General features: G+C 41.5%; 1 protein-coding gene across 1 annotated transcript in view; it reads right to left on the reverse strand.

Annotated features, from left to right (window-relative positions):
- Positions 1–1,143: 1,143 nt before the first annotated feature.
- METTL16 (methyltransferase 16, RNA N6-adenosine) overlaps positions 1,144–27,907 on the reverse strand; it is a 33,317-nt gene continuing 6,553 nt past the window's right edge. Inside the window, exons 2-5 of the mRNA XM_060204148.1 lie at positions 19,953–20,093; positions 15,235–15,350; positions 9,185–9,327; positions 1,144–1,458 (exon numbers count right to left, since the gene is read on the reverse strand). Coding sequence (XP_060060131.1) covers positions 1,455–1,458; positions 9,185–9,327; positions 15,235–15,350; positions 19,953–20,013 — 324 coding nt within the window. The 5' untranslated portion in view covers positions 20,014–20,093 and the 3' untranslated portion in view covers positions 1,144–1,454. The remainder of the gene's footprint in view (positions 1,459–9,184; positions 9,328–15,234; positions 15,351–19,952; positions 20,094–27,907) is intronic.

The following is a 27,907-nucleotide window of genomic DNA, read 5'->3' on the forward strand; positions in this document are numbered from 1 at the left end:
TCAACACTATTTGAAGAAAGGTGGAGGGTGGGGGTAGGTAGCATAATGGTTATGCAACGCGACTCTCATGCCTGAGGCTCTGCTCTGGTTTTCTGTGTCTCTGCACCTCTCTCAAAAATACAATAAATAAAATACTTTAAAAAACAAACAAACAAAAAGAAACACAGACATGGAGAAGAAAAGAGGGGACAAAGGTAAACCAAATGGAACTTCTAGAAAAGAAAGTTATAATAATATGAAAATTTTACTGGATGGCATTAGAAAATCAAAATCTAGGGTGGGGGTAGATAGCATAATACTTATGCAAAGAAACTCTCCCGCCTGAGGCTCCAACATCCTGGGTTCAGTCAGCCCCCCCCCCACCACCACCATAAGCCAGTGCTCTGGTAAAACAAAACAAAACAAAACAAAACAAAACAAAACAAAACAACCCAATTCTATAAAAGACCTGTGAGCTGGAAGACACAGCAATACAAACAATGCAAAAATAAAGCATGGGGTGCAGGCACAAAACAAAACAGAGACCCTGTAACAGTGACCACCTGTGAGGTAGCAGGGAGTATACACAATGGAATTTTAAAGAGTGTGTGGGGATGGGAGGTTGCAGGAGATGCTCAGTGGACACAGCCATGCATGAGGCTCTGAGTTTGATTCCTGGCATTACATGGAAGCACTATGGATAGTGTGTGTGTGTGTGTGTGTGTGTGTGTGTGTGTGTGTGTGTGTGTGTGTGTGTGTTGGGGGGGGAGGCTATGGATGGTGGCACTGTGCTTCAGTATCTCATCTCTTTCTCTAACAATGTAAAATAAAAATTGGGCCTTGGGTGCTATCTCAGTGTGTTAGAGTAAAGCTTTGCATACCTAAGGCCTCAGATGTCTCAGATTCTGGCACCACCGTAAGCCAGAGCTGAGTAGTGCTCTGGTCTCTCTCTCTCTTTCAAAAGTAAATAAATCTTTTTTTTTTTTCTGCCACACCTGCAGACCTGTTTCACCATTTATGAAGTGTACCCCCTGCAGGTGGAGAGCCGGGGGCTCGAACCTGGATCCTTGTGCAGGTTCTTAGGACTATATGTGCTTAACTGGGTATGCTGCCGCCTGGCCACCAAAAGTAAATAAATCTTTAGCATGAGTGGAAGGACAAGCTTTAATCCCCAGTACAGCAGTAACATACAGCAGCAACAGCAGCAGCAGCAAGGGACCCTCACGACTCTCACGCCTAAGGTTCTCAGTTTGATCACCAGGACCACATATGCTACAGTGATGTTCTGGTTTCTTGCTCCCTGTCTCCTCTGCATCAAGTAAAAAAAAAAAAAAAGATAATTATGGGGTTGGAAGTTAGCTCACCAGGTAGGGTGTGTAGCTTGCCATGGCAGGGCCCAGGTTCGAGTCCTGAAACCATGTGGTAGTGCCATGGCCCTCAGGGAGGCTCCAGTGCTGCTGTCTCTCTCCCTGACTCTATCTGAAATAAAAAGGGTGAAAACATTGACCTGGGAGCAGTACACATGTGTAACCCCCACCACTACCCATCCACACTAAATTAAAAAGGAGAGAGGAAAGGGAAAAAAATACACGTATGAAAAAAGTAGTTGGGAAGTGTGGTGGTTCAGTGGAAGAATGCATGATTTTCATGAGTGAGGGGGTATCCTGGGAACTGCTGGTGTCACATGAGAACATCAAAGATAAAAGTAGGCAGAGCTCCATGGATGGTGGGGCAGTGCTCTGCTGTTTCGTTTCTTTTCTTTTCTTTTCTTTTCTTTTCTTTTCTTTTCTTACCAGAACACTGACCAGCTTATGGCTTATAGTGGTGCAGGGGATTGAACCTGGGACTTTGGAGCCTCAGGAATGACAGTCTGTTTGCATAACCACTATGCTATCTTCCCCAGTCCTGTCTCTCCTTCTTCTTGTCTGCCTCCTTCAGTAAGTATATGAATGAAAAGGCTGAGCCTGTAAGCTCACTCAGTGATATTATTGTTATGTGTGAACTCCTAGGTTCATTCCCTGGTGCAACACATAAAAAAGGACAGCCAAATGGTAACCATGGAGATGGCCTGAGTGGACTGCAGGACCTGTAGTGGCTGATGTTGTCCCTGGTTTCATCCTTAGTGCCTGACATGCCAGATCTGGTCTCTCCCCTTCTCTTGTAAAATAAATAAATAAAAGTTTCAAAAGTGGGGGCCAGGTGGTGGTGATGTGGGTTAAGTAGTGAAGCAGGTCTGCAGGTGTCCATCTTTCTCTCCCCTACTCTGTCTTCCTCTCCTCTTTCGATTTCTCTCTGTCCTGTCCAGCAACAACAACAACAAGGGCAACAAAAATGGGGGGGAAGGGCCTCCAGGAGCAGTGGATTCGTGGTGCAGGCACACAGCGATAACCCTGGAGACAAAAATAAATAAATAAATGTACAATCACTCGAAAAATAGTCTGTCAATTTGATCTAGAAATCTGACGTGGGTGGGTTGAGAACATGCAGTGCAAAGCACAAGGATCTTCGCAAGGATCCAGGTTAGAGCCCCAGCTCTTCACCTGTGGGGGGTCGCTTCACAAGCGGTCATGCAGGTCTGTAGGTGTGTATCTTCTCTCTCTCTCTCTCCCTTCCTCTCTCAATTTCTCTCTGTCATGTCCAATAAAGAAGTCTGACTCCGAGGCATTTAAGATAGAGAAAAGCTTGAATTCATCTGAAGCTGCAACTGCTTACATTTTTATCCATAATAGCCAAAACCTGGCAATGATCCAAAGGACCAACTAGCAATGGGTTAACAATCCATACTGATTAATGAAAAGGCAGAAACAACTGATATAAATTATGCATTAAAGAAGCCTGTTTAAAAAAAAGAAAAGAAGGGAGTCGGGCGGTGGCGCAGCGGGCTAAGCGCAGGTGGCGCAAAGCACAAGGACCGGCATAAGGATCCCGGTTCGAACCCCGGCTCCCCACCTGCAGGGGAGTCGCTTCACAGGCGGTGAAGCAGGTCTGCAGGTGTCTATCTTTCTCTCCTCCTCTCTGTCTTCCCCTCCTCTCTCCATTTCTCTCTGTCCTATCCAACAACGACAACAACAATAACTACAACAATAAAACAAGGGCAACAAAAGGGAATAAATAAAATAAATATTAAAAAAGAAAAGAAAAGAAAAGAAGGGAGTATGGCGGTAGCACAGCGGGTTAAGCACACATGGCAAAAGAGTAAGGACCGGCATAAAGATCCCGGTTCAAGGCCCCGGCTCCCCACCAGCAGGGGAGTCGCTTCACAGGCAGTGAAGCAGGTCTGCAGGTGTCTTTCTCTCCCCCTCTCTGTCTTCCCCTCCTCTCTCCATTTCTTTCTGTCCTATCTAACAACGATGACATCAATAATAACAACAACAACAATAAAAAACAACAAGGGCAACAAAAGGGAAAATAAAAAATAAATAAATAAAAGAAGTTGGCACAGTGGGTAAAGCACTAAATTTTCAAGCATGAGGTCCTGATTTCTATCCCTGGCAGCACATGTACCTGACTGATGTCTGGTTCTTTCTCTCTCTCCCTCCTCCTATCTGTCTCATAAATAAAAATAAATAAATACAATATTTTTTTTAAAAAAAGGCTGTCTCCCATTCTTTTATAAGCTGGTCAGTTATTGTAGCCCTAAGAGGTGACAGAAGGGTGCGCTTAACCCGCTGCGCTACTGCCTGACTCCCTGGTCTCAGCTTTTATTAGGTTACCCTAGCACAAGTGAGACAAGGCAAGTGGTCAATCTGAGACTAGTTAGACTGAATAAATGCAGTAGGTTTTGGCTAAAGGAGTAGTCAGTCCCTTCTTCCCTGATACCTGCCCCTGGGCTAAACAGGGCAGAAGAGGACTGCTTTCTGGGGTGTAAGGGCCATGTAAAGAAGGTAGGATTCTGCCCTAGTTACTTTGCATTTCAAAGTCAAATTCAGGCTGGGCAATTTACCGTCTTTAACATGTGGCTAGCCCAGAGCGGGAAGTATCCCCAGGTAGAAAGTTTTTTTTCTTTTTTTTTAGGATGTCAAAATGTAACATAAAAAATTTCCTTTTTATAAATAAAAATTTTTGAAAGTTAGAACAAAAAGCTAGACAAAAAAAAACTATACTCTGTATAATTCCATATATATGAAAATCTAGAGCAGACAAAATTACTTTGATAAAAAAATACTCAATAGAAGATAGGAACAGATAGTATAGACACTAAAGAAATTTTAGAATGACAGAAATGCTCTCTGTCTTGACTGTGGTGGTAGTAATGCACACATTTGATAAAACTCATCAAACCATACACTGAAAACTAGAGACTTTCACTGTATGTAAGTTGTACCTCAATAAACTGATTTGACTCTTTCTTTTCTTTTTACCTCCAGGGTTATTGCTGGAGCTCCGTGCCTGAACAGAGAACATTTTTTTCACGGTGGCCATTTTTTTCCACTTTGTTGTTGTATAGGACAGAGAGAAGTTGAGAGAGGAGGGAAGGTGAGGAGGACAGGCGGTAAAGCAGGTCTGCAGGTGTCTGTCTTTCTCTCCCCGTCTTTCCTTTCTCTCTCTTCTCTCTGTCCTATCCAACAACGACATCAATAACGATAATAATAACTACAATAATGGTAAAACAACCAGGGTAACAAAAAGGGAAAAAATGGCCTCCAGGAGCAGTGGATTCGTGGTGCAGGCAGGTACCGAGCCCCAGCAATAACCCTAGAGGCAAAGAAAGAAAGAAAGAAAGATACTATGAACTTGCTTGGGAGATGAAAGATAGCAAATATTCAGATAAGAAAGACTGTAGAGAGCCAGGCAGTGGCACACCCAGTTAAGCTCATGCACAAGGACCTGTGTTTAAGCCCTGGCTCTCCAACTGCAGAGGGGACACTTCACAAATGGTGAAGCAGGTCTGCAGATAACTACTATCTTTCTCTTTCCCTCTCTACTGCTCCCTCCCCTCTCAAATTCTCTCCTCCTATTGAATAAAATAAAAAACTAAATAAAAAGAAAAGAAAGGAAAATGGTCACTGGGAGCAATGGGTTCATAGTGCCAGCATGGAGTCCCAGTGATAATCCTGGAGCCAAAAAAAAAAAAAATGCTTATAGTAGTTCTATTAATAGTAAAGTTACTTCAGCATGGTCCAGGAGGTGGTGTAGTACATAAAGCATTGGATTCTCAAGCATGAGGTCGAGTCCCTGGCAGCACATGTACCAAAGTGATGTCTAGTTTTCTCTCTCTCTCTCTCTCTTTGTCCACCTATCTTCATGAATAAAAGAATAAAAAAAATAAACAAATAAATAAGTAAATAAAGTTACTTCAGCCACCAAGTTGCAGATGCTACCATGATGCTAACCTGACTTCCCTAGGCAGATGACCTCACCATTGTGTCCTGGAATCCCACCTCCCTAGAGACCTACCCCAATTAGGAAAGACAGGAACAAGCTGGGAGTATGGATCGATCTGTCAACACCCATGTTCATTGGAGAAGCAATTACAGAAGCCAGACCTCCCACCTTTTGTACCCCATAATGATCCTGGGTCCATGCTTCCAGAGGGATAAAAGGGATATAAAAGGGAGTTGGGCAGTAGCGTAGTGGGTTAAGTACAGGTGGCACAAAGCACAAGGACTGGCTTAATGATCCCGGTTCAAGCCCCCAGCTCCCCACCTGCAGCGGGGTCGCTTCATAAGTGGTGAAGCAGGTCTGCAGGTGTCTTTCTCTTCCCCTCTCTGTCTTCCCCTCCTCTCTCCAGTTCTGTCCTATCCAACAACAACATCAATCACAACAACTACAACAACAATAAAAAAAAAAAACAAGGGGAACAAAAGGGAATAAATAAATTAATTAATTTAAAAAGGGGGATAGAGAATAGGAAAGCTGGGTCCAGGCAGTTAAGCACAGACATTACAGTGTGAAAGGACCCAGGTTCAAGCCCTTAGTCCTCACCTGCAGAGGGAAAGCTTTGTAAGTGGTGAAGCAATGCTGAACGCAGTGCCTTAGACCACTCGGCCATCCTGACTTCCTTGTGGTAAAGCAGTACTAAAGGTGTCTCTCCTCCCTCTCTGTCTCCCCCATCCCTCTCAATTTCTCTGTCTCTAATAACAAATAAATTTATAAAATTGGGAGTTGGGCGGTAGTGCAGCGGATTAAGCGCAGGTGGCACAAAGTGCAAGGACCGGCACAAGGATCCCGGTTTGAGCCCCTGGCTTCCCACCTGCAGGGAGTCACTTCACAAGTGGTGAAGCAGGTCTCCAGGTGTCTTTCTTTCCCCCTCTCTATCTTCCCCTCCTCTTTCCATTTCTCTCTGTCCTATCCAACAACAAAAACAATAACTACAATAATAAAAAGGGCAACAAAATGGAATAAATATTTTAAAAATAACAACAATAATAAAAAAGAACAGGAAAGCTTTCAAGGAAGGGGGTGGTGGAAGTTGTGTGGAGTTGTACCTCTTTTGTCCTATGTTGTTGACACTGTTATTTTATAAATAATTTTTTTTAAAAAATGCAAAAAAGGGAGTTGGGTGGTAGCACAGCAGGTTAAGCACATGTGGCGTAAAGCGCAAGGACCGGCATAAGGATCCCAGTTTGAGCCCCCAGCTCCCCATCTGCAGGGGAGTCCCTTCACAGGCGGTGAAGCAGGTCTGCAGGTGTCTATCTTTCTCTCCCCCTCTGTCTTCCCCTCCTCTCTCCACTTCTCTCTGTCCTAACAACGACGACATCGATAACAACAACAGTAATAACTACAACAACAATAAAAAAACCAAGGGCAACAAAAGGGAAAATAAATAACTATTAAAAAATTTTAAAAATGCAAAAAAAAAAAAAAAAAGGAAACAGTTACAATGTCACTGGTACTTACTATGGAATTGGGAAAATGTATACATTTTAACCCTTGCCATAAGTGCATACATACTACATTGTGAATCTTTAAGGTTTACCTCATCAATATATTTAGTTCTTTTTTTTAAAAAATTATTTATTTATTTATTCCCTTTTGTTGCCCTTGATTTACTGTTGTAGTTATTATTGTTGTTGTTATCGATGTCGTCATTGTTGGATAAGACGAAGAGAAATGGAGCGAGGAGGGGAAGACCGAAAGGGGGAGAGAAAGATAAGACACCTGCAGACCTGCTTCACCCCCTGTGAAGTGATTCCCTTGCAGGTGGGGAGCCGGGGGCTCGAACCAGGATCCTTATGATGGTCCTTGCGCTTTGCACCACATGCACTTAACCTGCTGCGCTACTGCCCGACTCTCCTATTTAGAGTTCTTAAAGAATTAGAAGTAACTGGATGTGGAACAATTACTGTTTTAGTTTACTTTCAAAAATACCCAGGGGCCAGGAGATAACTCACCAGGTAGGTTCACACTTTACCACACATGAAACCCCCACACATGGATTCCTGTTTCTGTACTGGGGGCACTACAGTATGGGCATGGGAGGAGCTCCATGGATGCTCTGAACTGGTACTGTGGTGTATCTCCCCTTACCCTACTTATATGTAGTACACTGGCCCTAGAGGGGCAAAAATCAAGCATGTGTAAGGCACCACAAGACCAAACAGAAACTACCCACTGGATCCTAGTTTTCAATGGGCATTTTGTGATAAGTCAAATGCAAACAAAAAAAAAAAGAGAGAGAAAAGGGAAGATGCGGCTAGTTACACTAGAGATTTAGAATCCATTATATGCTTTTAATGATGAAAATAGTACTCTACTCATTTAGTAATTCCTCTGATACAGTAAGTTTCAAGAAAAATTATTCTAAAATTTCAAATGTGCAGATGAGTTGCAAGATTAGTACAAGGATATTCCAGTATACTCTTCACCTAGATTAACTAATCAATACTCCCCCCCCATTGGGTAGTTACAGACAGACATCATTATGCCTACTTACCGATATATGTTTTGGCACATATATTTTTTTAAAAAAAGAGCATTCTGTTTCATAACCACAGAAAAATTAAACCAAGAAAAATCAATAGTTACAAAATATTATCATTTAAAATACAATCCATATTAAAACTTTTATCAATCGATCCCAATGTTTTCTACAGCAATATTCTCCCCTGAGAAGTAAAGAGATGAAACACACTACCAGATGGTTTCACTCATATGTGGAATCTAGAGATCTCATTTATATGAACTTGCCAGAAAAAAAAAAAAAAATCCAAACAAAACAGAAGCAAGCAAACTGTGAGACTTGAGAGAACTACGATGGTGATCTTTGGGCGGTGGGGGGGTGGGGACAGAACTTTGGTGGTGGGTGTGGTGTAGAAATATAAACTGTGATCTTACAGTGTTGTAACAAACTACTAATAACAAATGAAAAAGTGAAAAAAAAAAGTTTAAGATGGGGGTGGGGGAGATGACATCAACAGAGAGCAAGGCCACAGCTTACATCCTTGACACTCCATGTGGGCGAGAAAGACCAAACAACAAAACAATTAAGGTAAAAGAAAAAAAAGACCACCATAAACCTCAGAGTAATGTTTCAGTTTCTTTTTGTCCCCTCTATTCTCTCATATACAACAAAATAGCTTTAAGATAGTAAATTTTATGTCATTTGTAATTTACAATTTAAAATAATATCCTGTGTCCCAAAGTTAAATCCCAGGGTTGAAAGCTCCTCATTTCATGAATGTGTGGCTGAGTGAGAAGTGGAACCAGACAAATAGCTCCATTTGAGTATCTTATGCTGCTTAATGACAGGTGTGGCGTCCCAAATGATTAGCTCTTAAAAAGGGATAGTCTTAACTTTCCTTTGGAACTGCCTAGTGATTTCAGTTTCCCTTCATGAAGTTCTTGACAGCTCCATGTCCTCACATCTGTTGTTTGGGAGACTATTTCCAAGAACACAAATTGCTCCAAGGACTAGCAACAAATATACTATGGTTCATGGGACTGATCTGAACCCATCTGTTTTCCAATCAAAAGCCATATTTGAATCGGTTTTGTTCCATGACAGTCACCTACTAATGGGAGCAATGCAATCATATGGTATTTTCCTCTTTTCCACCCATATATAGTACGGATGACCACAGGAAACACAAATCAATTAAGGTCACAAGGACATCTTCAGAAATAGTCTTTGCAGACTGAAGGATCTGCTCTTTTGAATGTTTTTATTTATTCTTTAGACCACTGTGATTACAGTTACTCGAAGTGACACTGTCTCTTTAGCACTGAGAAGAAAAATATTTCCAAGTTGTAATAACCAACTTACCTTAATCTTTTCTTAAGTTGTAAACTGTCATGGATGATCCTTTTAACAAACTCTAATTCACCTCCTTCTGCCATAATCTCTGTGATACCTCCAGTATTTACAGAACTAGGTGGAGGTCTTCGAGGATTTCGAGAATTTACTCCCTGAAAAAAAATAACAAAACATCTTGATAAAATTAATTTACAGCTTAATCTCAAGTATTTCAATGAGACTTTCTATAAGTAAGAAAGTCTAAACATTAACACTATTACCCAAATATCATGCTACAAAAAATTATACAGTCATTGCAATATTGAAGTACATTCATGCAAATATTCCACCTCAGGGTCAAGTCTTTTTTTAGTGATTAGCACAAAAATTTGAACCTTCTGTGGCCCAAGAAGTGATATAGTAGATAAAGCATTAACTCTCAAGTATGAGGTCCTGAGTTAAGTCCCCACACTGCATGTATCACACTGATGCTCTGGTCCAGTCCTCATCTCAATAAAAAATAATAATAGTGAAAAAGAAATTTTAACTTTTTGAGGGCCAGGCAATGGTGCACCTGGTTAAGTGCTCACGTTACCATGCGCAAGGACCCAGGTTTGAGCCCCTGTTCTCCTCCTGTAGGGATGGGGGGTGGGCCTTTATGAATGATGAAGCAAGTGCTGCTGCAGGTGTTTCTCTGCCTCTCTATCTTCCATGCCCATCTCAATTCCTCTCTGCTCAATCAAAGAAAAAAGAAAAAAAAGGACATCATGGAAAACAGGCGAATTCAAGGTGTAGACACTAAGCCCCAGCAATAACCTTGGTAGCAACAAAAGAAAAAAAAGACATATATAGACAGGAAAGAAATTTTAACCTCCTTATATTTGTCACTTTATATGCCTTCTGCACAGAAAAATTCTACATAAAATTCATATAAATGTTAGAGTAAACACTAAGCATATATTATATATATATACATATTTTCTATGGTGCTGTGAACTGAACTCAGTACCATCTGCAAACTTAATACCACTGAGCAAACTCAAGGGTTCAGTTTTTTTACTGAAAGAGAACTGTGGAGAGATGGAGAAACAGAGGGAAAGAGAGATCAAGAAGAGAGACATTACAGCACAGCTTCACCATCATTGGGCTTCCCCCAACCCCTTGGCCATGCCTGGTTCTTCCATGTGGCACAGAGGCTCAACTCCAGAGTCTCACACATGGTAGGTAAATACTCAGAGGTCCCAGGTTTAGTCCCTGGCACCACTATATGTCAGAGGTAAGCATGCTACAATATAAATCCTGGAAATATATCCGGCCTAGTAAAGTCTCTGAAGACCATGTCTTATTGATTTCATTAAAAAATGATTAATTAGGGCGGGGTAGATAGGATAATTGTTATGCAGAGACTATCATGCGTGAGGCTCCAAATTCCTAGGTTCAATCCCCCGCACCACCATAAACCAAAGCTGAGAAATGCTGCCCTGGTAAAAAAATAAATAAAAGAACTGCCAAGAGACAAAAAGAGAGTGAAAACATTAACCTGCAACAGGTGGACAGGTAGTACTTAGGCTCAAACTCAAGACCTTGTGCTTCTAAACCCTGTGTTCCTCCACCATGTCACTTTCCACACCACTGTAATTCTATTTATATAAAATGTCCTCGTGGTCCAGGAGGTGGCACAGTGGATAAAGCATCGAACTCTCAAGCATGAGGTCCTGAGTTCAATCCCCAGCAGCACATGTACCAGAGTGATGTCTGGTTCTTTCTCTCTCTCCTCCTATCTTTCTCATTAATAAATAAATAAAACCTTTAAAAAAAAATGTCCTCATGTGCAGAGGGAAAGCTTTACCAGTGGTGAAGTAGGACTGCAGGTGTCTCTCTGTTACCCCTTCTACCTCTCCTTTCCCTCTCAATTTCTCTGTTTCTATCCAATAATAAATAAATAAAAATATTTTTTTAAATAAATAAAATGTTAAAACTATTTCATGTAAAAAGAGAAGCCATTGGCAGGGGTAGATAGCATAATGGTTATGCAAAGACTGTCGTGCAGTCTGGAATACTACTCAGCTATAAAAACCGGTGACTTCATCGTTTTCAGCTGATGTTGGATGGACCTTGAAAAATTCATGCTAAGGGAAATAAGTCAGAAACAGAAGGATGAATATGGGATGATCTCACTCTCAGGCAGAAGTTGAAAAACAAGATCAGAAGAGAAAACACAAGTAGAACCTGAACTGGAATTGGCGTAGTGCACCAAAGTAAATATAGATCCAAGAAGGATGACAGAGGACCTAGTGGGGGTTGCACTGTTATATGTAAAACTGGGGAATGTTATGCATGTACAAACTACTGCATTTACTGTTGAATATAAAACATTAATTCCCCAATAAAGAAATTTAAATAAATAAGAGAAAAGCCATACTGATGATTGTCTAGGATTAAGTAGCTTACAGGTAATAGACATGTGATTTTTGAGAAGTTAACAAAAATGTTTTAAAATTAGTTGTGGTGACAACTACACATCTCTTAATATACTAGTAAAAGCAGTTAAATTCTACCCCTTAGTGGATGAATTGTATGACATATCAATTCCATTTCAGTAAAGGTGTTATATAAAAAAAAAGATGCTTATTGGGGAGATAGCATATTGGCTTCATCCCTAGAACCACCATCAACCAAAGCTGAGTAGTGCTCTGGTAGATAGACAAAACAGAAAAATCTAGGAGTCGGGCGGTAGCACAGTGGGTTAAGTGCACAGGATTCAAAGCGCAAGGACGGGCGCTAAGGATCCTGGTTCGAGCTCCTGGCTCCCGACCTGCAGGGGAGTCGCTTCACAAGCAGTGAAGCAAGTCTGCAGGTATCTAGTTCCATATGAGTATTAACCATGGAAAATCCAGCTTAATTTGGAGCATGTGTGCCTTTGTATGTACATGCTATAACTCAATATACATATATAAGTATATATATGTATATCCCTGTAAGGCTAGATTTTATTTCACTTATTTATTATCCACCAGGGTTACTTTGGGCTTGGTGCCTCTAAGGCTCCATCATTCCAGGAGGCCATCTCCTCCCACCCACTTTTTTTTTATTTTAAAGATTATTTATTTTTTAAAGATTTTATTTATAAGAAAGATAGACAACAAGGGCAACAAAAGGGAATATAATAAATATTTCTCTAAAAAGTCTTAAAAAAAAAAAAAAGAAAGAAGGAGAGAGAAAGAACCAGACATCACTCTGGCACATGTGCTGCCGGTGATACAACTCCAGCAGCACATGTACCAGAGTGATGTCTGGTTCTTTCTCTCTCCTCCTATGTTTCTCATTAGTAAATAAATAAAATCTGAAAAAAAAGTTATTAAAAAAAAAGATTATTTATTTAATTGAAAGGTAGAAGGAGAGAGAGAAAGAATCGGACATCATTCTGGTACATGTGCTGCCAGGGATAGAAATCAGGACCTCATGCTTGAGAATTTAATGCTTTACCCACTGTGCCACTTCCTGGACCTTTTTTTTTGTTTCTTTTATAGAGGGTGAAAGAGAGAAGGGCCTGCAGTTCTGCTCTACTATTCATGAAGCTGTAGATAATACCCCAAGTAATTTATTATTTTGTTAAAAGATTTTATTTATTGGGTGGAGGATAGATAGCATAATGGTTATGCAAACAGACTTTCATGCCTGAGGCTCCAAAGCCTCAGGTACAATCCCCTGCACCATCATAAGCCAGAGCTGAACAGTGCTCTGGTTAAAAAAGAAAAAAAAAAAGATTTTATTTATTAATTAATGAGAAAGATAGGAGGAGAGAGAGAAAGAACCAGACATCACTCTGGTATATGTGCTGCGGGGATTGAACTCAGGACCTTGTGCTTGAGAGTACAGTGCTTTATACACTGTGTCATCTCCCAGACCACGGCCACAAGTAAATAACCATGTAATGGTTAAAAAACAACCATTTAAATTATTATAAAGTATATCCATTGAAAGCTAAAATTTATATTTTTTTATAAGCATTAAAATTTTTTAAAAATATTTATTTCTTCTCTTTTGTTGCCCTTGTTTTTTATTGCTGTAGTTATTATTCTTGTCATCATTGTTGCATAGGAGAGAGAGAAATGGAGAGAGGAGGGGAAGACAGAGAGGGGGAGAGAAAGATAGACACATGCAAACCTGCTTCACTGTCTATGAAGCGACTCTCCTGCAGGTGGGTCTGGGGGCTCAAACCGGGATCCTTACGCCGGTCCTTGCACTTTACGCTACATGTTTAACCTGCTGCGCTACTGCCTGACTCCCTAAAATTTAGATTTTTAAAGTTCAGGTTCAAGTGAATCCAGTAAGGACTACAAAAGCTGGATAAAGGCAAGAGCCTGGCACACTTTAATGATGACCCTTTCGGTCACTACTAGGCCACCCCATTATCTGGGGCCTAGTCAGGGAATCCAGGGAATCCCACATGGATATGATGGGCCTAGACCTCCTGTTTTCTCAAAGATTTAAGCACATATACCTCATTACTGATTAGTATCACTCACTACCTAGTAATAACAAATTTATTAGGCAAAGGAAAACTGGTTAAATCAATAGTATTTTATGACACCGAGGAAGGTTCTGTTTATTTATAAAATGCACTTATTTATTTTATTTTATTTTATTTTAACCAGAACACTGCTTAGCTCTGGATAATGGTGGTGCTAGGAATTGAACTGGGAATTTGGAGCCTCAAAGTCTTTTTGCAGAACCATTTTGTATCTCCCCAGTCTTAAAATATAATTTTATCTTACGTTAATCTGCTATTACACCGGACATAACATTTCATAAGGTTTTCTAGGGATTAGTCAATGATTAGCAGCATACAGTAGTAGTTCAACTTTCTAAATGACAATTATTAAGGCTGGGGAGATAGCATAATGGTTATTCAAATAACTTTCGAGCTTGAGCTCTCATTTTGAAACCCCAACACCACCATATCCAAGAGCTGAACAGTGAGTGCTCTGGTAGAAAAGAAAAAAGACAAAGACAATTCCTAAACAAACTGGACAGGAAGCAGGTGCTTTGGTTCACTATGTATCTTTCTATATTCATAAATACATACAGTTTTTTCTTTAGCAGACAGAAAGACTAAATCTGGGGCTGGGTGGTGGAGCACCTGGTTAAGCACACGTTACAGTGCTCGAGGTCCTGGGTTCAAGACCCCAGTCCCCACCTGCAGAGGGCAAGCTCCAGGAGAGGTGAAGCAGGGCTGCAGGCATCTCTCTTCCTATCTCCTCATTCTCTCATTCCTCTCAATTTCTGGCTGTCTCTATCCAACAAAGAGAAAGAAAGAAAGAAAGAAAGAAAGAAAGAAAGAAAGAAAGAAAGAAAGAGAGGAAGAAAGAGAGAGAGAAAGAAAGAAAGGGGATGGATGGATGGAAGGAAGGAAGGAAGGAAGGAAGGAAGGAAGGAAGGAAGGAAGGAAGAAGGGCTAAATCAAACATTTTACTATCAAATGACAGGTGGCAATAAAAATTTACTGCTTCCAGCCTAAGTCAAAAGCCCAATGCAGGATGGTTTGGAGGTGAAAAGAACCTTCTCCTCACTCTTTCCCTCTCCCCAGACAACATAATGGTTCATCTAACATCAATCTAAATTGACCTAGTAGGTGCTTGGTATCAGAAACATTAACTGATAGATTCCAAAATGAAAGATGCTCTTCTCTTACTTTTAAAAGGAAAACGTAGGGGATTGGGCGGTAGCATAGCTGCTTAAGTGCACCTGGCACAAAGCACAAGGACAGGTGTAAAGATCTCAGTTCAAGCCTCTGGCTCTCCACCTGCAGAAGAGTCACTTCACAGGCAATGAAGCAGGTCTGCAGGTGTCTTTCTCTCCCCCTCTCTTCTCTTGATTTTTTTCTGTCCTACCCAACAACAATATCAATGGCAACAATAACAACATGGACAACAAAATGGGGACAAAAATGGCCTCCAGGAGCAGTGGATTCATAGTGCAGGAACCGAGCCCCAGCAATAACCCTACAGGCAAAAATAAATAAATAAATAAATAAAAGGAAAACTTAATCAACTATTTTAAAGCAGGAAATACTTTACCTTGGCTTCCAACTGATTGGCAAAAAAGGGAGGGTTGCACATGCAAAAGTCATAGATTATCTCAGATTCTTCTTTAAGAGCATCCATCAAGAGAGTTTTCTGTGGTACTTTTACCACTAGGAAGAGGAAAAAATAGAAACTGTTAGCTACCATTAATGTTATAGCATTTTTCAAGCATGCTAATAAATTCTTTGACACAAGTCCCTTCAAGAGGTAACGTATAATTTCCTATATCCTAAATGTAGGTGGACTCAGAAGTTTGCTTTTATCAAATAGAACAGAATGGAAGTGCAGCTCTAACTTTGATGGCAGGTTGAAAAATAACAGTGTCCTCCTCCTATTTCTTGAATTAGGTGCAGCAGAAGGCAGCTGGCATGTTGCATGATGATCAAGTAGCCCCAAGAAGAGATCCACAGTCAGGTTTCCTGGCAATAGTCATTAAGCAAGCCATCTCAGATGAAAAATCGCTATCCTAGTATATGTTAGATGACTACAACCTCACGAAACACTTGGCAAGATAACCACGCAGGTCAGCCATACCCAAAGGTTGACCATAAAAACTATATTAGTTAAAGCTTCTGTGCCTTATAGTGATTTGTAATGTAAGAATGGATAACTAAAAATGCTTAACAATATTTAACACTGGTAAGAAGTCTATTTCTGGTGGTCTTGGAGATGGCACAGTGGATAAAGTGCTGGACTCTCAAGCATGAGGTCCTGAGTTCAATCCCTAGTAGCACATGTACCAGAGTGATGTCTGACTCTCTCCTTGTTACATTAATAAATAAAATATTTAAAAGGATCCCAGGGTTTGAGCCCCTGGCTCTTGACCTGCGGCGGGGGGAGGCGTGTAGATGTGTTGCTTTGCAAGTAGTGAAGCAGGTCTGCAGGTGTCTTTCTCTCTCCCTATCTTTTTTTTTAAATTTTATTTATAAAAAGGAAACACTGACAAAACCATAGGATAAGAGGGGTACAACTGGGAGTCGGGTGGTAGCACAGCGGGTTAAGCGCATGTGGTGTGAAACGCAATGACCGGTGTAGGGATCCTGGTTTGAGTCCCTGGCTTCCCACCAGCAGGGGAGTCGCTTCAAAAGCGGCGAAGCAGGTCTGCACGTATCTATCCTCCTCTCACCCTCTTTGTCTTCCCCTCCTCTCTTCATTTCTCTCTGTGCTATCTAAAAACAATGACATCAATAACAATAACTAAAACAACAATTTAAAAAAGGGCAACAAAAGGGGAAAAAAAAAAAAAAAAGAGTACAACTTCACATAATTCCCACCACCAGAACTCCGTATCCCATCCCCTCCCTTGATAGCTTTCCTAATCTTTAACCCTCTGGGAGTATGGACCCAAGGTCACTGTGGGATGCAGAAGGTGGAAGGTCTGGCTTCTGTAATTGCTTCCCTGCTGAACATGGGCATTGACAGGTCGATCCATATTCGCAGCCTGCCTCTCTCCTTGCCTAGCGGGGTGGGGATGTCTGTCCAGGGAAGTCCAGTTTGCATCATGCTACCATCTGGAACCTGGTGGCTGACAAGAGAGTTAACATACAAAGACAAACAAATTGTTGACTAATCATGAACCTTAAGGCTGGAATAGTGCAGATGAAGAGTGGGGGGGAGGTGTCTCCATTTTATAGATAACTAGTAGGCATTTTTTAGTTACATTCCAAAGGGCCTGTGGCCATACTAGTTTGTTTTTTTTTTCCCCTGAGCTTGAAATCTGATATGCAGGTTTAACCAAGTTATTGTCTGGGGAGATGGTGTCATGGCTGGAAAAAGGACCAGAAAGCTAGATCAGGGAGGAAAGTAGCTCCCAAATATGGGAAAGGTGTATAAATATGGTTGACTTTAAACCCCATCGATTTGATCTGATCTGGAGCCCATATTGAGCTTAAGAGGCTTTGTGACCTCTGCATCCCTGTAGATCTGAGCTCACATTCTGTGGTCATGAGTAGGTACATTCCAAGCTGCCCCAATATCAGGACCCATCTTCCTTCCTCAGGTGTAGCATAGAGTATGTTGTTCTTCGGAGGATGGACTACTCTCTACTGTTGTTGATCCAAGTTGAGGGCAAGGTCCTATGGGGGCCCACAAAGGGGTCTATTGTGTTGTTCCTGATAGAGAGGACTGGTAACAATGGAGAGAGGGATTTATTCGAGGTCTAGCCCCATCATGTCTGTATGGGAATCTCAGGACTCCCCAAATAGGGCCCCAGCTGATGGGGTGGCCTGATAGTGACTAAAGAGTCATAGTTAAAGTATGCCAGTCTCTTGCCCTTATTCAGTTTTGCAGTCCTTGCTTTGATAAGGTTACCTTTGGAATGAGTGAGGGAAGTGTAATCGGAAGTACATGAGGAGGGTATTTAAGTCTAAGTAGACACTATTTCATTAGGAACTTTCTGCTGACTCACTGCTCTATCTTTCCCTCCTCTCTCAACTTCTCTCTGTCCTATCCTACAACAGCAGCTGCAATAATGGCAAAAAGATGGCCTCCAGGAGCAGTGGATTTGTGGTGGAGGCACTGAGTTCCAGTGATAACCCTGGAGGCAAAAAAAAAAGTCTATTTCTGAAACTCTGAAAATGGGACAGTGGATGAGGTGTTGGACTCTAAAGGACAATCCCCGGTATTGCATGTACTAGAGTGGGGCTTCAGTTTTCTCTCTCACCCTCTTTTTCTCTCATAAATAAAAAATAAAAAAGATGGTACAGTTAAGTCAACAGTAGAGTTTTCTTCCTTTCAAATTCTGGTGACAAGGATGCACCATATACGATTGATTCTAAGTATTCACAGTGTTTATATCCTATAAAGTTGTTGTGGACAGTGAATTAGAGAATACAACTGGTTCCTAGGAGAAATAAAGGATTAGGTAGCTGTGAGCCTCTGATCACATTTTCATTGTACTATCCTGTTTCCTATAACACTATTTAATATATATTGATTCACAAAAGCTAAACCCATGGTGAACAGCTCCATAATTCATGTCTCAATAAAGCTTACTGAAATACTTATTTTCTGTAAGGCACATCACAGCCTTATTGAACTCAGGAACACTGGACTGTACTTATTCTCTTTAGGGGTCTTTTAAATAGAAAACCCACCAAGAAAAAGTACAAAAATTGTTTGTAGTAAAAATATCACAGGAAAGACACTTGTGTTTAGTGTGAGCTATAACAAAAAGGAGAGCATTGGCTTGCTCAACTTCAATTGGAAACATGTATGTTGGGTGACTCAGCTTTTTGTTATTTAGCATATATGAGAAAGAACGCACAATTACCACTAGTATTGACTTTGAGGTTACAAACACCTCAAGCTGGCAAATTCTAGCAAGCAGAAAAATTCACAAATACAAATCACTGTGTGTGTGGAACCAGGATATCATGGATATGTGATTTCACTGCACCAGCTCACTTTTTTCATTCAGATAGACAGACAGAAATTATAGCATTAAAGCTTCCTCCACTGCCATATGGAAGTTAGAAACATATAGGGCAAGTGTTCAAACCTAGGTTGTACACATGGCGAAGCAGGCATCTTTCTCAGTGAACTTTCCAGCCTCACTACTAAGAATTACGAATGGGGTAGAAAAAACATAGCTCATGGGGGTCGCGCGGTGGCGCAGCGGGTTAAGCGCATGTGGCGCAAAGCACAGGGACCGGCGTAAGGATCCCGGTTCGAGCCCCTGGCTCCCCACCTGCAGGGGAGTCGCTTCACAGGCGGTGAAGCAGGTCTGCAGGTGTCTATCTTTTTCTCCCCCCCTGTCTTCCCCTCCTCTCTCCATTTCTCTCTATCCTATCCAACAACGAACAACATCAACAATGGCAACAATAATATCCACAATGAGGCTACAACAACAAGGGCAATAAAAAGGGGGGGAAAAATGGCCTCCAGCAGCGGTGGATTCATGGTGCAGGCACCAAGCCCAGCAATAACCCTGGGGGGTAAAAAAAAAGAGAACATAGCTCATTTGGATCATGCTCTTGCTTTGTCATGGTTGGAACTCATGTTTGAGCTCAGCCCTTCCTGTATTGAGGGAACTTTTGGAGTTGTGGTATTTCTCTGCCTCTGTCATTTTTTCTTTTCTTTTCTTTTCTCTTCTCTTCTTCTTTCTTTCTTTCTTTCTTTTTTTTTCCTCCAGGGTTATTGCTGGGGCTTGGTGCCTGCATCACAAATCCACTGCTCCTGGAGGCTATTTTTTCCCCTTTTGATGCCCTGGTTGCTTTATCATTGTTGTGGTTATTATTGTTGTTGTTATTGACATTGTTGCTGCTGGATGGGACAGAGAGAAATGGAGAGAGCAAGGGAAGACAGAGAGAGGAAGAGAAAGACAGACATCTGCAGATCTGCTTCACCGCCTGTGAAGTGCCCCCCTGCAGGTGGGGAGCTGTGGTCTCCAACCGGGATCCTTACACTGGTCCTTGCGCTTTGCGCCACGTGTTATCAACCTGCTGTGCTACCGCCCAATCCTGTGCCTCTGTCATTCTATCTAAGCAGGTCTGGAATGGTGTAGCCCCAGTCATGACAAAAAAAAAAAAAGGATGAATGATATAGACTGATATAGACTAACTATATTTACTATATTATTGTATTTACTAACTATATTTCTCTTACCTTTTATAACAAAATAACAAATTTAACATACCAAAGTTACTATGTGAAAGTAAAATGAGACTAAATCAAAAAGACAAAAGTTTAGAGAAATATTCTATAGTGCTAACCTTTTATTAGATCAGATAAGTTATTCTGTTCCACATTTTTCTTTGCATAGTTGAAACACATATCATCTACTTCAGTTGCAAGAAAATACCAGCCATTTAAGGTTGTTCCAAGTAAGGGATAGATGCAGGATGCTCCAGTACCTAATAAAATAAAAATCCAAATCACATAGGTGCACACATAAACAAGCAAGAGTAGTAACTTAGTAACTTAGCATTTTTTTCTTCTTAAGCTTATTTATTTTAAAAATATTTTCTTTATTTTTATTTTATTGGATAGAAACAGAGAAATTGAGAGGGAAAGAAGGGATGGAGAAAGACATTTGCAGCACTTCACCATTCATGAAGCCTTCCCCTATGCAGGTGGGACTTTTTAATTTTTTTTCTTTTCTTTTCTTTTTATTTATTTTTAAAAAATTTTTTAGACCTTTTTATATTTTATTTCATTTATTTTTTTACCAGAGAACTACTCAGCTCTGGCTTATGTTGGTGTGAGAAACTAAATCTCAGATCTTGGAGCCTCAAGCAGCAAAGCCTTTTTATACAACCATTATGCTATCTGCTCAGCCCCTTTAGGTTATATCTTTAGTTAAAAACACCAGCTGGAGGAGTGGGGCGGGTAGTGCAATGGGTTAAGCGCATGTGCCAATCACCGGTTCGAGCTCCTGGCTTCCCACCTGTAGGGGAGTCGATTCACAGGCGGTGAAGCAGGTCTGCAGGTGTCTATCTTTCTCTCCCCCTCTCTGTCTTCCCCTCCTCTCCATTTCTCTCTGTCCTATCCAACAACAACAACATCAATAACTACAACAATAAAACAACTAGGGAAACAAACAGGAATAAATAAACATCTAAAAAAAAAAACAACACAAGCTGGATGGCAGGAGAGGTGGCTGACAATAAAGCAAAGGACTTCCATGTTTGAAATTCTGAGTTCGGTATCTGAGAACATGTGCTTGTTGTATGCTTTACATTGGGTTCTAGTTCTCCCCCGCCAAGAGAATTGGATCAGTCCTGTTAGTTTCGTGGGCCCGCTTAGCCCCGCCCCAAGGAACCCCGAGAGAGGGTTCCAAAAGTTAGAGAGTTCCACAGTTCGAGAGTTGGAGAGGGACAGAGTAAGAGAGAGTGCTTGTGCCGCCGCAAAGAGACAGCAGAGTTCTGTTTGGTGATTAGTTTGTTTTAGTTTATGAATCGTTGTTCCTGAATAAAGAAATACAGCTTCTCTGCCCAGCCGTTGTCTCCACGTCTCTGTTACCCGCCCGTGAAGCTAGCCCGGCCAGCTAGAGCCACCGAATTTTAACAACATGTGCTAGTGCAGTGCTACGGTGCCTCTCTCTTTTGTGAAATATATAAAAATGTTTCAAATTTATTTATTTGATGGGACAGAGAAATTGGGAAGGGAGGAGACATAGAGTGACACCTACAGTACTGCTTATTGCTAGTGAAGCTTTCCTGCAGGCAGTCTAGGGCTCCACCCTAGGTCCCTGGCATTGTAACGTGTGTGCTTAACCAGGTGTGTCACTGTCTGGCCCCAATAAATCTTTCTAAATAGTAAATAGAGGGGCCAGGTAAAGTATAGACTTTGCCATGTGCGAAGACTAAAGTTGAAGACCTTGCCACCAAAGGAGAGCATCTGTGCCAGGGAGAGCTTCATTGACAGTAGAACAGTGCTCTGTTCTCTCATTAAAAAACAGACCAAAAAAAAAAAAATTTACTGAATTGTCTACTCGTTCCATGACTAACCTTTTAATTGGATATAAATTTGCCAGAGGATCAAAAACTTGTCCTCTCCCTTTGTGTGCTACATGTAAGATGATAGCTGCATAACTGGCAGGTGCTCAAGGAATTCATGAACGACTAAAAGTCAAAACTTGTGCCCAGGGAGGTAGTTCAGTGAGTGGAGCTCAGAACTTGCATATGTGAGGGACAGCATTAGTATCTGATCCTCAGCACTGTTCATGTCAAAATAAAGGAGCACTCTAGTCTTTTACTAATATAAAACATAAATAATAAAATATATAAGTAAAACCTACTTTTAAAGTGTTCAAGGGCTTGCAGATAGCTCATTAGGTAGGGCAACTGCACTATCATTCATGCACACAACCCAGGTTTGAACCCCAGTGCCACATGGTAACAAAGGATGTTTTGATGCTGTAATGTCTCCTCAAGTCCCCCCCCCCCATGAATGAAAAAAAAGCCTGGAGCAGTGAAATCATGTCTTTATGAGACACTGGCTTTACAAATACATAGTCAAAAACCAGTTTTTTTCTTTTATAAAAAGTTTTCATTTTAAATCTCACACAAAACTCATATTTTCTTCCTTTTTTCTTTTTTGCCTCCAGGATTATCACTGGGGCTCAGTGCCTGCACTATGTATCCACTGCTCCTGGAGACTATTTTTTTCCCTTTTGTTGCCCTTGTTGTTTGTTTATCACTGTTGTTATTGCTGTTGTTACCATTGGATAAGACAGAGAGAAATCGAGAAAGGAGGGGAAGACAGAGGGGGTGAAAAAGATAGACACCTGCATAACTGTTTCACCGCCCGTGAAGCGACCCCCCCGTAGGTGGGGAGTCGGGGATTCAAACTGGGATCTTTATTCCGGTCCTTGAGCTTCATGCCACATGCACTTAACCTGCTGCGCTACTGCCCGCCCCAATTTTCTTAAATGAAATTAATGCCTTCATTTTAGGTCTTTTTTATTTTTTCATTAAAGCACGGCACAATTCTGGTAGTGCTAGGGATCAAAACTGGAATCTCCACATTTAAGTCCTGTGCACTACAGCTCTGTATTTCACTGGCCCCAGTGTTACTTATGAAAATACCACAGGACTATCTTAAAACATCCCAAAGCAGAAAAGACATACATTGTAATTTTTTACTATTAGACCACCACATTCTAGTTTCTATTTGACTGGTGGTGTGCCAGGAATCAAATCTAGAACCACCCCTTGTAAATTTCAACTGCACAATCTCCAGAGGTCTAAGAATTAATTTCTTAGATATAGTAACATGGAAAGACGTCTGACCTAGATCTAAATAAAACATTACTCACTGACTTGTCCTGCCAGTTTTAAAACAGAAATTCAGACGAGGCAAAGATTACTTTTAGACAATTAGGACAGGTCCTAAACTTAAAACGTTTTTTGAAAAATATTTATTAAAGATACAGAGCATCACATGGGCACATTAGATGCCAGAGATAGAACTACAGACTTCATATTTACTAGTCTAACACTGCAGCCACTGAAACCACCTCACAGACCACAACACAGATATTTATATTTAAATATAAATATTTATATATGTCACCAGGGAACCAATGCCACACACTAGCATGTGCAGTATCACTGAGATGCCTACCCAGTTCAATCTCTCTCCCTCTCTCTGAAGAATGAGAGAAAGGCAGACAGAAAGAGCAGGAAAGACAGAGAGATTTTACCATGTGGTGCCAGGGCTTGAACCCACAGCCTCAGGGAGAAGAATGTCTGCTTTCTATGAGCTCAGTTACCTCCTGGCCCTCATCCTGACCTTTTAAGTAGAAACCTTGACCATAGACTAATATATACTGTAACAACAAATACTGCTTTTAGGACAATTGAAGACAAGCCAGGGTTTTCTCTCAAAGGCCCACAGAAGTTACCTATTCTGCAACTTTGGGTTCTGATCACAGCTTGGTACCAGTCAAGTCTTGTAAGGATTTGGCAGGAAGAGCTGGAGTCAGCTAGAGTTACTCCTAACTCAAAGGAAATTCAGGTTCACCTTACTTCATCCTCATTAAGTATTCTTCACTGAGTAATAAAAAAATTACAACTCATGGCCAGAGTCTTTAAGTTGACAGTCATAGTGATTGCTACAGTTCCTTCATGGTGACCTATTAACATCCTGGCCCTGCCATTAATGGGCAAATACCTACTTAGGGGCATGTAAGGTGAGGAAGCAAGGGCTGTAAAGAGTAGTCAGGTTTTAGTGGCTGGGTGGTGGCACACCTAGTTGAGCCCACATGTTACAGTGCTCAGGGACCCAGGTTTGAGTCCCCAGTTCCCACCTGCAGGGGGAAAGGTTTGCAAATGGTGAAGCAGTGCTGCAGGTGTCTCTGTCTCTCTCCCTATCACTCCCTTCCCTCTTGATTTCTGGCTGTCTCTATCCAATAAATAAATAAAGATAATGCAAAAAAAAAAATGTTTGAAAAGAGTCCTCAGGTTTCTCTCAGAAGTCATGATAATTTGCCTCTGCTAGTCATCGTGGTGAGTGAGAGTCAGTCAGAATAAGAAAAGCAGCACTTGCAGTTCTGCAGAAAAAACAAACAATTCCAGCAGCCCAGTATGTGGTGTAGTTGACTTAAGTGTTTGGCCTTGAAACATAAGGTCTGGAGTTCAATCCCTAAAGCCACGTGTGCCAGAGTCATGCTGTAGTATCTAATTAAATCTTTCTCTCACTAAGAATTTTTTTTGCCTCCAGGGTTATTGCTGGGGCTTGGTGCCTGCACTACAAATCCACTGGTCCTGGAGGCCAATTCTGTTGTTGTTACTATTGTTGTTGAATAGGACAGAGAGAAATGGGAAGAGGAAGATAGACACCTGCAGATCTGCTTCACTGCTTGTGAAGTGACCCCCCTCCCCGCAGGACGGGAACTGGGGGCTCACACCAGGATCCTTGCGCTTTGTACCATGTGCACTTAACCTGGTTCACCACCACCCGACCCCCTGATAAGAATTATTTTTTAAACTTTTAAAATATTTATTTTCCCTTTTGTTGCCCTTGTTGTTTTTTTATTGTTGTAGCTATTATTGTTGTTGTTGTCATTGTTGGATAGGACAGAGAGAAATGGAGAGAGGAGAGGAAGACAGAGAGGGGGAGAGAAAGACAGACACCTGCAGACCTCCTTCACTGCTTGTGAAATGACCCCCCTGCAAGTAAGGAGCCGGGGGCTCGAACCGGGAAACTTATGCCAGTCTGCGCTTCACACCACCTGCATTTATCTCACTGTGCTACCGCTCAACTCTCAGCTAAGAAATATTCTTAAAGATTTCTTTTTGATTAGCTACCAAGTCCTTGATTTTCAAGCAACTGGTTCTCTCATTTGAATTGAAATAGCAAACAAAGAAACAAAGAAATAGCAGTAACAGGAGAGATATCTCAATGGGGTGAGTGAAAGACTTGTATGGTTGAGGGCATAAGTAAAATCCCTGATATAGCATATGATACAGTAGTGCCTGAGTCCTCTCATAAATTAAGAATGAGAATTGGGGGGAGTCAGGCGGTAGCGCAGGGGGTTAAGCGCAGGTGGCACAAAGCACAAGGACTGGAGGAAGGATCCCGGTTTGAGCCCCTGGCTCCCCACCTGCAGGGGAGTCGCTTCACAGGCGGTGAAGCAGGTCTGCAGGTGTCTGTCTTTCACTCCCCCTCTCTCTGTCTTCCCCTCCTCTCTCCATTTCTCTCTGTCCTATCCAACAACGATGACATCAATAATAACTACGACAATAAAACAACAAGGACAACAAAAGGGAATAAATAAATATAAAAAAATTTTTAAAAGAATGAGAATTGGGGATGTGAGGGCAATTTGGCTTCAATATCTGTCACCCCACTGATCGGCAGGGTTGATTTGGCCGATCTGGCTGGCTAAGTGGGTGTCCCCTTCCTCCCTCACTGCTCCATGTGCATCTCTCCTGCAACTGGAGAAGACGACAGCCTTCCCCAATAGACACAGGCCAATCTTCCATCAGGGGTATAGCTGTGCTGCACTGGTAGAAACTCCAAACAAGCTCTCAAGAATGAGAACTGTGACCAGCTGATGGCACACCCAGCTAAGTGCTCATTACTAAGCACAAGGATCTGGATTCACACCCCTGCTACCCACCTGCAGGGGGGATGCTTCTGCAGGTGTCTTTCTCTTTCCCTCCTCTCCCAATTTCTCTCTGTCCTATCCAATAAAATGGAGAAAAAACGGCTTCCAAGAGCAGTGGATTTATAGTGCAGGCACCCAGCTACAGTAATAACACTGGAGGCAAGAAATAAAGAAAGGAAGGAAGGAAGGAAGGAAGGAAGGAAGGAAGAAAGGAAAAGAATCAAGCCTTTTCAACTTATTTATTTTCCCTTTTGTTGACCTTGCTGTTTTCATTGTTGTTATAGTTATTGTTGTTGTTATTGATGTCATTGTTAGGACAGAGAAATGGAGAGAGGAGGGTAAGACAGAGACGGGGAGAGAAAGAAAGACACCTGCAGACCTGTTTCACCACCTATGAATTACTGGGATCCTTATGCCGGTCCTTGCACTTTGTGCCACGTGTGCTTAACCCACTGCACCACCACGACTCTGCTTTTTCAATTCTTAAGACCAAAAAACTTACACATTAACATTCTAATCTGCTCAGAAAGCTTAATGATATTTTTAAATGGACTATAATACTTGTAATGATAAAATTGAAAGCCTTGGCGCAATGCACAAGGACCGGAGGAAGGAATCCGGTTCAAGCCTCCGGCTCCCCACCTGCAGAGGGGGTCACTTCATAAGTAGTGAAGCAGGTCTGCAGGTGTCTGTCTTTCTCTCCCCCATCTTCCCCTCCGCTCTCCATTTCTCTCTGTCTTATCCAACAACAACAACATCAATAACAACAATAAAACAAGGGCAACAAAAGAGAATAAATAAATATTTTTAAAAATTTAATGGAAAGCCTATAGTCATTGAATTAGAGCAAATCTGTGGAGTCCAGGGAAAATTTTTATACAAAATCCTAATTAGAACAAATGTGACTTAAGCAAGAGTGTCCCTTGTGAAGAGCTAAAATTCATTAACTTCCCATATCCCCTAAGTGTTACTTGAGAAGGTTTGGGGCATAATGAAACATAAATTAGTTCCAAGTAGGCTTTCATGCTTCTCTTTAAAAAAAAAAAAATCTTTAATTTAATTTAGCTATTATTGGATAGAGATAGAGACAGAGAGAAATTGAGAGGGGAGAGGGGGACAGAAAGGGAGAGAGACAGAAAACACCTGCAGCATTACTTTACCACTAGCGACTCTGCCCTGCAGGTGAGGATAAAGGCTAGAACCCGGGTCCTTGTGCACTGTAGTGTGTGCACACTCAACCAGGCAAGCCAGTGCCTGGCCCCGCTCGCTTGCTACTTGTTTAAGATAATCCATCAGTCAAACCTCTATCATGAAAATAAAAGCACAAAAGTTTTTGGTAAACCCCATTATTTTTACAGCATGCTTAGTTCATGTGGGGGTGTTTAGAATTCTGATTATCAAAAGAATGACAGGGGAGTCGGGCTGTAGCGCAGCGGGTTAAGCGCAGGTGGCGCAAAGCCCAAGGACCGGCATACGGATCCCGGTTCGAACCCTGACTCCCCACCTGCAGGGGAGTCGCCTCACAGGCGGTGAAGCAGGTCTGCAGGTGTCTATCTTTCTCTTCCCCTCTCTGTCTTCCCCTCCTCTCTCCGTTTCTCTCTGTCCTATCCAACAACGACGACAACAACAATAACTACAACAATAAAACAAGGGCAACAAAAGGGAATAAATAAATAAAAGAAAAGAAAAGAAAAAAGAAAAAAAAAGAATGACAAATAATGACAGAATCCATCAACATTCAACAAATCATTTATTGGACATACACACACGCACACACAAAGAAGTTGGGAGATAGTTCACCCAGTGGAGTCCATATTTATTTATTTATTTTGTCATCTACGTGGCTTCACTGCTCCAGGCTGACTTTTTTAGTGAGAGACAGAAAGGCACTGAGAAAAGAAACTACAGAGTAGTTCAAGCCCCCCCCCCCATCTATAGGAGGGAAGCTTCACTAGTGGTGAAGCAGTACTGTAGGTATCTCTCTCTCTCCTTTTCCCTCTGTGCTATCAAACAAGTAAAATAAGAGAGGGCCAGGTGGTGGTGCACCCAGTTAAGCACACACAGTGCTATGTGCAAGGACCCACACAATGACCCAGACCTGGGTTCCAGCTC

This window comes from Erinaceus europaeus, chromosome 12 (assembly GCF_950295315.1).
Source record: "Erinaceus europaeus chromosome 12, mEriEur2.1, whole genome shotgun sequence".
Taxonomy (NCBI): Eukaryota; Metazoa; Chordata; class Mammalia; order Eulipotyphla; family Erinaceidae; genus Erinaceus; species Erinaceus europaeus.